The sequence below is a fragment of the Triturus cristatus genome, chromosome 11 (genome assembly GCF_964204655.1).
Source record: "Triturus cristatus chromosome 11, aTriCri1.1, whole genome shotgun sequence".
In the NCBI taxonomy this organism is placed as follows: domain Eukaryota; kingdom Metazoa; phylum Chordata; class Amphibia; order Caudata; family Salamandridae; genus Triturus; species Triturus cristatus.
In genome coordinates, this window is record NC_140594.1 from 276,586,860 (window position 1) to 276,601,039 (window position 14,180).

Genomic DNA, 14,180 nt, shown 5'->3' on the forward strand with positions numbered 1-14,180 from the left:
TGCGTGTGTGTATGGGGGTTGATTTAAGGAGCTTTGCGATCATACGTTCGTGCATTCCCTTGACGTTTGGTTTCTTCCTGGCAGGTGACATTGTGGTTCTGTTATTTTGGTTGTGGTTAATTAATTGTTTTTGCTAGGGTGTGTAGTATTGTGATTGTTTTTGTTTGGAAAAGTTGGATGATGATGGAGAGATTTGTTAGTAGTAAAGTTACTCCGTGGCTGTATATGAGTGGGGTGTTGTAGAATATGTGGGGTTTTAAGGGTTATTAGTTGGTAAAGATTTTTTAAGTGGGAGGTTGCTTACCTGAATTCCTATGGTGGAGATGCAAAGTGTCTGGCCCTAGGCCCAAACAGGCAACACCCATATCCCTTTGTACTTTACCTGTACTCCTTGAGCCTAGGGTTGAATAGGCCTAGTAATCAAGCGACCCTGGGCCATTAGGGAACCCTAGCCCTATCGGCCATTCAAATCCCAAACCCTAAGCCCTAGCTCCAATAGCAAACCTAGTCCTAGGAAATAATCAGAACCCCAGTCATGTCAACCAATCTGAACCCATGATAATACACCCAATAAGATGGTAAGGGAACAATAGGGTGTAGAGAGAGGAAATTGAACAGGAGATGATGAGTTAAGAGAAGAGAATTGCTAAGTGGACTGGAGGTGGTCCTTAGTCATGTGGCTTCTGTATGTAGTATACACCTGGTTCCTGTTTTCATCCTCCTGTCCAATGATTTAGTATTGTTAAGAATTAAACTAGTCTTTTACCACCTGCTTTTCTTCAGCCTGCCCTTCTCCACCAATGTTGCTGCTCTTAAAAGACTTTCCCTAGAAGACAGTCTTGTTGTTGTTCTGATTGTTCGATATCTGCTTCTTTTTTTTCCTGCAGTATGAAAGAGGCTCAGCCACCAACTACATAACCAGGAACAAAGCCCGCAAGAAGTTGCAGCTGAGTCTGGCTGACTTCAGGTACGTAACTTTGTCCTCCGCTACCAGCAGGTAAACGGTGATTGTGTCCTTCTTTACATATTTCACAGACACACGGTGTTGTGTTACACATTATGGTGTTGGTACTCTTCTATGAGAACACGTTTTACCTCTGTTCTTCCAGATTTAAAAAACCTGATGTTTTACAAACATGAGATTACGTTTTGGGCCACCCTTTTCACGCCTGGATTACTGCAACATTCTGTATCCAGGTGGCAACAAATAGATTTTAAAAAGGCTGCCATTGGTGAAATGTGCAGCAGACAGATTACTGTTCTTTCTACTTAAGCTTTGTCCTGCCTCTGGGCTCCTTCAGAAGCTCCACTGGCTGTCTATTGAGAAGCGTATTCAATTTAAAGTCATTAGTATTCCACCTAAGATTATAAATGCTTTGAGTGCTCCTATCATTTTGGATCTTATGCATATGCAACCCTATCTTCTTAGCAGAGTGCTCCGTTCAGCCGAGTTAATCCTGGTGGTGATCACTTGCTTCCAAAGAAAAAGAACCGGAATTATGTTTTGCTGGCGCCACGTGTAGTTCAAAAGATCATCATCTAGATGTGTCTAAAATGTTGCCCATAAAGCTCAATATAGGTCGGTTGTAATTACGATGAAAATAGTAATTGTCCAAAGAACCCTATGGGAGTTACCACCGGTCAAGGGCCACTATCCCTGTGGGTCTTTTACGGCGTGCACTTTCACCTCAATACAGAAGACCATCACTTTTACCAACTCTTTCACTTCCCTCCCACGTCACCAAATGGCTGTTGGCAAAAGATCTCCGCTAAAGTGCCCCTACTATAGGGAGCCCGTCGGGTATTGCACCGCGGACCCGACGAGGAGCAGCCTGATGATAAAGCATGACACCCTACTGGGTGTGTGAGGGCATTATAATCTAATGAAATGGATTACCAAATTTGAACCACTCTGGTCGGATTGGTCTATGTTCCCTTTATCTGACTCTTACTTCAGAGGAACAGCATAATTATTTTGTCTGGATTTCCCTTGGGGCCTTTATGCTGGACCTGTCCAAAAGCCCTTTGTCCCCTCTTTGAGTACTATAGGAACAGAGATTGTCTCTACGGTGTCTCCAGCAAATTGTGTTGGTCCACAGACAGATTTGTATAGGTGGAGGGCCTCTGTTTTCCGTGAGGGTTTTCAAGCAGAGTTAGATCAGCTAGTTCAACCAGATGTTGAGGTGAGTTGGAGCACAGGTATTGTTTTGGTTTACCATGTTATCCAAAACTGCATCCCTGAATGCTTTATTTAGCTGTATTCTATAAAACACATATATCAGCAGTAGAAGGTAGGTGATTAAGAACAGTGAGTGAGAATACACTTATGAGCAGTGAACGAGAAGTGATTTACTGTCACTTGTCACATTCTCAAAAGTATGTGGGCTGCGAGGTGTTCTTGAATTAACTGCTATTGCGTTATGATTTTCTTGGGTGATTTTAGTGGTGATTTTGAATGCTGGCCATGGAGGATTAGGCTAGGCCTGCTTTGTTGGCCAGCCAGGTTTCAAAGGTCAGCAGGATGCTCGACTTTGAAACCAGGTAGTGTATGTTTAAACAGTTATTTTTGATTGATTGTGCATGGAAGAGGAGCCAGCTCAGGTAGGGCTAAGTAGAGGACTGGAGGTCATTCTTGGTGGGACCATTGGGGTTGAGGTGACACAAGAAATGGTGATTGAGGTAGACGAAACTCCAACCCTATTAGTAAATGCATTAAACTTTCAAAGTTTGCAGGAGTTAATAAACCTGAAGCAGGGACCATTCCGAGGCCTGCTCCTAGAGAGGGAGGGGAGACCTTGAATCACCGTGCCAAGGGATGCACTTTTCCCTAATTTAATCAGAACTAACAACAAAAGGGTATCCCCTACCTGAATGAAAAATTCAGACGGGGATACGTTCAGACGGAGTACCTTTTTTAGGTCGAGTCTGTAACAGCGCATGTGCTGTTCTGGCAAAGACTTTTGGTAAGGGCTTTCAGAAATCCACCACACGCTTGCACGCACTCGTGCGTGTGCTTTTTGTTTTATCCCATGCTATTGGCCTTTGCGTGTGTCTTTTTAACACAGAGCGCACGCAATTGAGCAAAGGCGGGCGCATTGCTCCGTCCATGGCCTATTGATTGCGGTTACCCGCATGGCCGCCATGTGGTTTCAATTATCGTGCCCAGACACGGGCGCGATAATTGAAACCAGATGTCTCGCTGTGGCGCGCGCGTACCACTCGCAGGCTTGTTGTTTTTATTGTTTGTGCCTTTGCAGTGCTTAACACCCGACAATGGCTGTTTTTAATTTGCTTACTCCCAGCGATGTTCTTTCTGGTCTCCCCTGACTTTGAAGTTCCTCCCTTTGCCTAACGCGTGCAGCAGGAGTGGAGGTTGTTGTTTAAGTGCCATGCGATGGATGGTGCATGCGAAATGATGTGCTCGGTATACTGACATCAGGTGGTGCAGTTTCCCGGGCTCTAAGGAGCAGCATTAACGAGCCTGAGCACGCGCCCCCCGCCTTTGTGTGCCAGACCTCCTGTGAGCCTGGAGCGGCCCCGCCGTTACCGCGCGTCTCCTCAGCGCAGAGCGCCACGTCCGGACAGCGGCAGAGCTGTGAGTATGGCTTCCCTCGTACCCGTGGTGTTTTTCTGTGCACTGGGGTGTCTCGAGCGGAACATATGTTAGTTCTCGAGTGGGGTGATGGAAGCGGGAAGATAGTTGTGTGTGGATTTTCGTTGCCGTCCCCAGCCCAGTGCACTGTTTTTCCAGCCACGCCGCTTTGCTTTGATGAAAGGGTCAGGCTTTGCTCCATTTGTCCTAGATGCTTTGATATGAGGGGCACTGCTGCCCTCTCTGTAAAGTTTGCAAGGGCGTTAGTGCATGGCGTGCTGTAACTTACTTCTGAGTGCCGAAACCGTCGTATGAGGGATATTGGATGTTTAGGTACATGTTTTGTTTTTCTTCATTCAAAGTTACCCAAGTCTGTGTGGTGTAGCGGGAACAGCGACACTCTTTATCTTTAGAGTTACATATGAAAAAACCAAGCTGTGTTGGTATAACACTAATACTTTGCAATATTGTAGCTCCCACACTTATTTCTCATCCAGATTGTGATTTATCAATGCGTCCTCTCCATCATTTGAAGTGTTTCTGTTGGCACCGTCTAGCGTGATTTTCTAACAAATGCGAGACCAATTTGCATTGCAAATGCTTGTTAGTTATTCTAAAAGGGCCACGATTACTAGTTTTATCCTTTAGTGTCCGAGAGTGGTGCTGCTTTTACTGTCCGTCCAGCTAGGAGTATGTGTTGCAGCAAACAGTTTTCTTGTGTGCTTCACTGCTTTAGATTAAGGGAGGCGGGTGATTTACAAATGGAGTTCCAACCAGCTATAGATGATAATTTGACTTAAAGCCCATAAGGATGGACACCATCTTGAGCAGCCAGAGATTCAATTTTCTCTATTTTTGCAGAATCATTGACATGTCTGCCTTTGACTCAGATGTTCTGTCCTTACCTTTCCAAGAACCTGTGTAAGTGTCCAGTCACTCAGACAATTACTTAGATAAAAACACCTGATGCTACATCAGTCTTGGACATGTGCCTTTTTTTAAAAACAGTTTTTTTTTTATTGATAGCGTTGTTTCACATTACATCATACAGCTTTATCGTGTGCATCCTTACATTTTAGTACTATACATTGATGTGATACATTCTTTAAGAGATATCAAACACAATATATTTGAAACGCCCTTTCACCCGACAGGTGCCTTATTTCTATCTCCAGGTCAGACCAGAACAATAGCCTAAACAGTATAGTCTGAATTGACGTGTTTTTACCTCATTTGTTTCCAAGAATACATATGAGTAGTATTTTGATGCACATAGGTTATGTCAAACATTCCTAAGGTTCTGTCAGAAATTCCCATCACAGATTATATACAGTATAAAAGGGCTGCCACTTGACCACTTGTCAGGAGAGGTCCTTCGGCCCAGATTATTGCCCAAGATAATATTTTGACTGCCAGATTCTTGGCATCCTGCTTTATGCTGAAATCTGATACTGATCCAAGGCAGGGAGAAGAGTAGTTGATGCAACACATGTTTTTAGGTCGAGCATTCGAGACCTTTTGTTATGTGTATGCCCTTTGTGGGCTCTGAAGATCAGGCCTAGGAATGGTCTGCTTTCGCGTAGGGACTTTTTTTTTCTGTTTAACTGGCTTGATAGAAAACGACCAGTAGAGATTGTTCTTTCAAGGAAACATTGCCTCCCCAACTTTTTAAAATTTTTTTTATTTATTTTTATTGGCATTTTGATACAGTGCAACAAACATTGAAAATAAGAAGGAAAAAAACCAACTAGCCAGTACAGACGTATGACATAAATGATCATATGTCACGTAACATGTCAATAACAAGTGTGATGTTCGCGTGCTCGGTCCACAGTGCTATATTGAAGAAAAGTGAGAGTACAGATGCTCACAACCATTAACAAAAACCAGACGGTATCTCGACATGGGAGTCTTTACCCACCCATTCCAGGTGACGCATACCTTATGGATTCATAAGTATGGAATTGACCGCAGCTTCTCCCCTCAGTCTGCTCTTCCTCTGCCAGCCTCTATACTCCTGGGCAGTAGCACCCATGTCACCCACTCCAAATCACGACGGTGCAGTTCCACCCTCCACACTACGCTCACAAGCCCACATGATAAATGGTTCACATATATCCCTCGGTCTGGACGTGGAGGGCATTCGCTCCCAGAAAGTGGACAGCTGTGAATGGCCATATGTGGCATCTCTAATCCATTCATTTAGAGAAGGGATCCCCCTCCGCCCCCAGTGTATGGAAACTTGGCGTTTAGCTAATATATGGAGCGTAGCATGCAACTTTCGAACCTTGACCGGGGTGTCCTTCACATATCCCAGCAAACCCACCAAGGAGTTAGGATCAGCAGGAACGGCAATTATCTGATGAATAGCAGTGAAGACACTGGACCATTATGATGTCAGTCGGGGTCAACTCCATGCTATGTGCAGAAAGGTTGCAGCGGGCGTGCCACATTTCCAGTAGCTGTCATAGTCTTGCAACCCAACAGGTGTCCTGTAAAATTAATGTAAAAATTTGAAGTGTATTACCCGAAGTTTATACTTGGGGGACAGCTCCGTGAGTGGACCACAACAATAGACCCACCGGTCATCCGTGAGCGGACAAGGGAGCTACTCATTCCATGCCAGGAATGCCCAGGGTTCTGTCACAGGTGCCGAGGTCTGCATGTGTGTATAGATCCGTGTAATTAGTCTGCGAGAAGAGGCTGTTTTAAGCATGTTTTCTCATGCAGGCAAAGCTTCCGGGGGGCTCGGGAACGTGTCATGCAAGGACCGGCAGGCGGGGCAGAGTTTCTAATATATAAAAAGGTCAGAGAATGGCACCGTCTCACCCTCCTCCGGATCCGGGGGTGGCCGGAATGCCTCCCCAACTTCTGATAGCATTTTACTGTAAACAGGTATGCAGTTTGTTGATTCTCCCTTAGAATCTCTAGATGCAAGTTACGTTAATCCATGCTCTTAATATAGTGCATAAAAGTAGGTTTTAGGATGTTAGGTTGCTTTATGACATTTTAACTATGGTAGAAATGTTAATTTTATTCTTGTTTGCTACAAGCATTCATGCCTTCTTTAGGTCTCGCCTGGCGTTGCAGCGCAAAGCGGGCGAGAGATTTTGTAGGAGTAGATTTGAGAAGGGGACTTGAAGCCCCGCCCCTCATTTTGATTGGCTGGCGTCACCGTTTATGCTAAACTGTGGCCTGCCATTGGAAATGAGGGTTTTTTGATGACTCCCTTTCACCTTTTCGTCCAGCCGATCCGGACTGGGTCGTCTGCTTTGCTGCTGTCGCAAAGCAATTTTTTATCTTTATGGGGGCGATGTGCTTTCACTCAGCCCCAAGGTTTATTTTTGCTTTGCGCTTTCACTTGCAAATATAAACAAGTGGCTGAGTGAAAACAGATGACCAGCGCTTGTTTATGACTGGGGCTGTTTGACATGTTAGAAGGTTTTATTCAGTTGGGCTCGAAATGACCCTGGTTGCGCCTGCTACGATGTTGGTTTTAAAGGAAACCTAATATTCAATATGGCTTTGCTATGTAAACGGATATCGACCGACGAATTTGTAAGATGGCACTCTTTGTATTATGGTATGGAAAATCGAAAACCCCATAACAAACATTGCAATCGACGATCCAAGAAAGTATTATCAGTAAAGAAAAAATACAACCTCTGCTACACAAATTATATTTTTCACGATGCTGCTAGTTCATTTTCCATGCTTCATATTGTATGAATGTAATTATTCAATTAGTGTTTAAATAACGGAATTCAGCCGAAATGCTTTTCCACTGAGCAGAGGAAGCATAATTTCACTGCAGCTACTGTAGCAGAAGATAGGCTCTCACCGTACCCTCGGGAGTTGACTGTTTCTGCCAACTGACTGAGTTTTTATACAGCAAACGATTTATTGGATGGCTTTGCTCTTAAGTGTGATAATAGGCCGTATGCTTAGCAAGGTTTAGAGACTTCCAGTTCATAAATATTTTATGGAAATGACGGTTAAGACACATTTTGTTCACCTGACAAGCCAAGCTACAGCTGATGTGTATGGGATATTAGCACGTGTAACTTGCAGGAAGCCTGCCAATTACACCCTCAGTGCGTCACAATAGCTTTTAGTAATTGCATTCTAATCAGTTACATATTTGGCGATTCAAAGCGGTATGCAAAACAGAAGCTGCATCGTTGTACTGGTTTTATTTTCAGACATCTTGTTAGCGCCCAAGGCGGATTTGTGAGTACTATGTGGCGGCGGCTTCTTTTTTTTTTAATGCTCCAAATCAGATATTCCTCATATCCTCATGTTTATTCTTTGCCACATTTTGAACATGCGAGGAAAAAAAAATCGAAATTCTTGATAGACAGGAATGTAGTGACATTTCAGTGTGACTAATTTAAAAAAAAAATATTTTTCTCTCCATCACTCGCCATTGCCACTACCGTCCCACACCTCTCGCTTCGTCTCTCTCTCCATTCGTCTTTCTTCTCCCCTCCTCCCCTTTCTATCTCTCCTTGTCTGCCCTCCTCTGCTGAGCGCGCACCGAGCAGCAGAGCCCATGCTTGTTAATAATAATCTGTGTGGTTATTTTAGATGGGCTAAGCAACAGGATGCGACTGTTGAAACACTTTTAACCTTAAAGTGTCTTTTTCTTAGTGCTGTTTGTGTGTGAGATATAGTAAGGAACGAAATTGGGCTTCTCAATTTACCACTGCGTCCCTGAAATCCTGTTTAGGGACCGTTAGTAAACCAAAACTATTGCCACCACTTCAACTATATATTGGGTAGGGTTACAATAGCCTGTCTTTCTCATTCAGTTGCTGTTGCATTGAACTAAGTTCACTCGTGTCGCCCGTGTGTGTGAAAACAAACTTTGTAGAGCTACGTCAGAGTCTTAGTTTACGCAGCACGTTGACCTGGTGACCCTTGTACAGAGATCCACTATGTGAACTTGCTGGTACAGCACTTGAAATTCAGATTTAGAAGTACAAACTACAGTGGAACAAGAACATATTGATAAACAATGGAGGGTATGCCAGCTGGCTTGTTTGTAGGGTTCCTGGACACATAGCCTTCACACATGCTTGAGTCAGTCAAACCACTTTATTCGATTATTTATTTAAAATCATAAAAGTACAATACAATAAACAGTCTTATTATCATTAAATACATATGAGCGATGTTAAAAAAGGAATCAAAACATCTGCATCAGTTATATAATTCATCAGGGCTAAACAAATGTCAGATTAACAATTTCATTGAGATTAGGGGATTTTATACATCATTAAGCGTAGGATATCTTTTTTTTCCTGCGGCGTATAGCTGCGACAAGAAAACTAGCAATATTAAAAATGATCCGTGTATTAAGCATTTGAAGATAAAATAATGCTTGTCTGGCCTGTAAAAAAAACACTTTCCCCTCAATAGAGGGACTAAAAACCTCCTTCGAATTTCATCGTAATAGTCACAAAACATCATAAAGTGCAGTGTGTCCTGTGGTGAGAAGTTATCGCACTGACATGGACATATATTCTCTGGTTTACACCACCCCGGCAGATTATCCAGCGAGAAATGAATTAAATGGAAACGGAACCTGGTCAGGAGCCAGCGATGGAAAGGCTTGGTCACAATTCTCAGATAAGGCTCAATTAATAGAGAAGATTTGATCAAATAATGAGCCCTGCCCGAGAGTTTTTGTAGCTCCAGCTCTTCCCGTTCCATCATCAGTATGTTCAAAAATTGAGATTTAACCCATTTCACATCTTCTTTTTTTTTTTTAATCCCTTCCGGAACGTTAAGTTTGGGAACGTCCCAGTTTAGGAAACATAAGCTTAACGTAGGACAACCCCGGAATGCTGCTGGCTTTATCCAGGGAAACGCAATCCCGCAAAATCTGATGATTCAGGGTTGTATCTGGATTAAGCCAGGTTTTAAGCCAGCAGACCAACAGGGCTATTCTGAGCGAATCAGTCACATAACCCAGCCCCAGTTGCTGATGGATAGCAAAAGTTGGGGTTGATTGGGGTACGCACAGAAGAGTATGTAAAAATCTGTTTTCAGCCGTCTGCACCCCTGCCAGCTGTTTATAACCCCAAATGGCTGAGCATTTGGATCTGTAAATATTAATAGCTTCAAAAGGCATAGCCCCAAGCGCTGTGAAAACCCTAGTAGAGCTGTTGTTGATCTAACTACTAATTTTTTTTTAGCTTTGTGTTGGGGGACCCAAGAGCATCTAGCATCGAATAGGACCCCCATATATGTAAAAGAGGTCACCCTGGACACCTCTGCTCCATTACAGAAAAAAGATTTTACTTTTCAGTTTCTTTGGCCCATTGTCGTGACATGTAATTTCGAAATGTTCACTTATCAAGTCCAAGGATTTCATATAGGCCCCGAAGGCATCCAGAAGCCTCTGGAGGCCTATAGCAGTACGGGATAACACAGCGTCATCCGCGTATAGGAGAACCGGAATAGTCCTTTCTCCTATACGCGGACAGAACAGGTGAAGATCTTCCTGGGTGCACAGATCAACACCATTCAGGGCAGGGTGTTCCCCCAGCGAGAAGAGAACCTTCGCACTGCTGAAGGAGACACTTCAATACCGGAAGGATCAACCTCTGACCTTGAGGACAGTGAGCAAACTCATGGGGATGATGGCGTCCTGCATTCACCTAGTCCTCAATATCCGACTCCACACGAGTCCGTTCCTGGAATGGCTACAGCAGAAATGGTCACAGGCAACAGGGAGTTTGGGGGGGGGGGGGGATCTAGTGGTTGTAACGCACGCAGTGCAAGAGGAGATCACAGGGTGGAACAAAGAGAACATAACAAAGGGGAAACCATTTACACCACCAACTCCAACAGTGACAATCACAACAGACGAATCCCAAATGGGATGGGGTGCACACATGAACCAGCTCAAAGTGAGTGGTTTGTGGACACAAACGGATGCAATAAGACACATCAACTACCTGAAACTGAAGACAGTGTTCCTTGCCCTAAAAGCCTTCCAGAGACAACTGTACGGGCAGAGAGTGCTGATACAAACAGACAACACCACAACAATGTTCTACATCAACAAGCAGGGAGGCACACAATCTGTGGCGCTATCAAGCCTAGCGCAGGAGATTTGAAGGTGAGCCATCCCACTACAAATAGACCTCCTGGCGATACATCAGGGAAGGAAAATGTGGAAGCAGACAGACCTCCGCATCCCACGAGTGGGAGCTTAATACACCGGAAACGCAAAAGCTATTCAAGAAATAGGGGACCCCACAAATAGACCTGTTTGCAACACACCAGAATGCAAAATACCAAGACTTCGCATCCAGACAGCCAGGGCAGCAATCCCTAGGAAATGTCCTATGGATAAGCTGGTCGAAGACATTTGCCTACGCTTTCTCCCCCGATACCGCTGATACACGGGGTGCTCAGCAAATGCAGAACAAGCAACATGACACTGATACTGGTAGCACCACAGTGGCCCAGGCAGTCCTGGTTCTCACAGATAGTGGAGATGGCACAGGGGCCACCACACAAGTTCCCAAAAAGAAGAAACCTGCTCTCAATGCAAAACGGGGAAGTGCTCCACCCAGAACCAGGGAGCCTCAGCCTAGCAACTTGGCTCCTGAGGACCTAGAGTACGCACACATAAAACTCCCAGAGAGCACGCTGGCGGTGGTGCGGGAGGCAAGAAGACCTACCACACGGAAGTTTTATGTAGCAAAATGGAAAAGGTTCACCCAATAGTGCCTCAAGGAAAAGCTACAGAAGAGAATCAAGAGGGAATCAACAGTGCTAAGATATTTAACCCACTTGTTAAAGAGTAACCTAAGCTACACCTCGCTAAGGGTACACCTAGCAGCGATAGTAGCCTACACAAGAGGAGAAACGGGGAAAAGTTTCTTTACATCCCAGGTGGTAAAAAGATTCCTGGAAGGGGCCAAACGAATCACCCCCCCCAAAAAGGGTACCACCACCGGCATGGAACCTCAATGTAGTTCTCACGCAACTTATGAAGGCGCCCTTCGAATCCATTCACAAGGCCTCTCTACATATGCTCACTATAAAGACAGCCTTTCTGGTAGCAATCGCCTCGCTACGCAGGGTAAGCTAACTGCAAGCGCTAACACTACAAGAACCCTACATTCAAATTCACAATGACAGGGTGGTAACGAGAACAGACCCACACTTTATGCCAAAGGTGGTGTCCAGGTTCCGCTTAAGCCAGACAATACAGATACCAAGTTTCTTCCAGAAACCATCCACAAGCACAGAAAGGGCACTGCACACTCTGGACGCTAGAAGGGCAGTGATGCATTACATTGAGAGAACTAAAGATTGTAGGAAAACAAAGCAACTCTTTGCAAAAGACACAAGCAGTTTCTTGGGAAGACCAGTATCAAAAGGCACCATCGCACGATGGATCGCAGAGACAATACAATTCTGCCACAAGCAGGCAGGCCAAGAACTACAAGGAGTGGCACAAGCCCACTCTACCAGGAAAAAATGGAGCAACAATAGCCTTCTTGGCAAACGCACCCATACAAGACATTTGCCTGGCAGCAACATGGGCCTCAGTGCACACGTTCACTAAGCACTACTGCGTGGATATACAGATGAACAAGGAAGCACAAGTAGGACAAAAAGTGCTTCAACATTTATTCAACAACCAACGCTCGTCTTCCACCCAGCCGCCACAAATTTAGCAAACCGCTACAAAGTCTATGCACAGCATAGTGGATCCAGAAAGATTCACGCTGCAAAACAAATAGTTTCTTACCTGTCGGTGTAGTTTTGCAGCTTGAAGAATTTCTGGATTCACTAGCGAACCCACCCACCTCTGCTGGAAAGATGACAGGAGGAAGGGGATTAAAAAAGATGAGACGGGAGGAAGGGGATTAAAAAAAAATTTAAAAATGGAAAAAGACTTTGATAAAGAAGAGGATGAACAAGAAATAGCACAAGACAAAAAGGAAAAAAAAGAATCCGAAGATGGCGCCCAAAGGTGGGAGCTTCTGGAGGAAGCACGCTGACGTCACCGGAGGACACCAAATGGTGGGACGTCGACTCCCACCTGGGCCACGAGAAAAAAAAAGAGAAAAAACACTACGATTCCAGACCCAACCACTAGACCGCGGAATAATGCACATTATAGTGGATCCAGAAAGTTTTCAAGCTGCCAAACTACACCGACAGGTAAACTATTTGATCTTGGTGATGTAATCAGTGTTTAGTTTTACTGAATTTGAGGCAGCTATTTATTTCAAAAAAGGTTATTTTGAGAGAGGATTTGGGCTAGAATATATGTTGGTGTGTCACACTAGCCTGATTTTTGGAAGCGGGAAAATAATTGAAAAAATCCATGTGGCAAAAGGCATGTCTGAAATTATCCTTATTTGTTAATTTTCACACAGCACCGTTCAGCCACAATTCACATTTGTGGTATTTTGATATTCTGAATTCTCCAGTGGCTCAGTGTTGAGGATAAAAGGAATGGTGTTCATAACTGCTCACAAAATGGCGAATAGGTGATGTTATAATTAAGGCTCCGTGTTTTCCGTTTTTACTGATTTTTACAGATAAATACGGACAGAAAACCTTTATTTTCTTGTCTGTATTTATTTTTAAATGTGGATAAAAATGGATATTGGGTTGCTTTTTGAATAATTCTAAATACTGTCTGCCATGGTTGCCAGGCCAATAGCTGTGTGGATTGATAGGTAAGGGTGCTAAAAAAGAAAGGAATTTTAGTAAAGAGGTTTTGACAACCGTAGATGTGCATAAGGTTGACACCGAAATACGCATATTTTAAGTAATTTCATTTATTTTTTGTGGGTGTTTACAAAATTGAAACCTAGTAGGCATTCAAGCATTGGTGCATATTTACCGGTTAAATAAATGTGGAAATATACTAATTTCATCTTCATTTTTCCACAAAGCCCAAAATAAATCTGGATAAATAGATAAAATTAGCAAAAAATAAATGTGGATAAAAACAGACGAAAATGTCAAAATAAATACCATAAACCGGGATGCCTAGTTATAATGCATGCTATTGCATCGCTTGCCGTTGCAATGCAAACTTTTACTCTGACTTTCTGTCGGGGGGGAGGGATGCTGAAAGTTGCAATAGATTAATTTTCTATTCAAACTCCAGTGTGTGCAACAGTAGGGAAGGTGTTAGACTGAAATCCAACTCCTTCTACCCACTGCTGCACACCTTTTGCATTGAAACGACATGCAGTGCAAAGGCATGTGTTGTAACAGTTTCGTTGTGAAGGCTGTCTCCCCAAAATGGTATACCAATGTCCCGCACACCGTGGATGTTTACTCTTATACTCCTGCCTATCCCTTGAAACTATGTGAAAGCCTCATTGCATTTTCTTTCCTTTATTCAACTAGACGCCTCTGCATATTGAAAGGGATTTACCCCCATGAACCCAAGCACAAGAAGAAGGTTAACAAAGGCTCCACAGCGGCACGCACGTTCTATCTCATCAAAGATATAAAGTTCCTTCTCCATGAACCAGTTGTCAACAAGTTTCGCGAGTACAAGGTATGCCCCTTTCTTCTTGCTATTTGTATGTCTACA

The 14,180-nt window shown here is 43.8% G+C and overlaps 1 protein-coding gene across 1 annotated transcript in view; it reads left to right on the forward strand.

The window, feature by feature from the left end:
* Nucleotides 1–14,180, forward strand: part of PES1 (pescadillo ribosomal biogenesis factor 1) — a 141,162-nt gene that overhangs the window by 12,791 nt on the left and 114,191 nt on the right. Inside the window, exons 2-3 of the mRNA XM_085635681.1 lie at nt 888–967; nt 13,991–14,144. Of these exons, the coding sequence (XP_085491807.1) occupies nt 888–967; nt 13,991–14,144 (234 nt within the window). The remainder of the gene's footprint in view (nt 1–887; nt 968–13,990; nt 14,145–14,180) is intronic.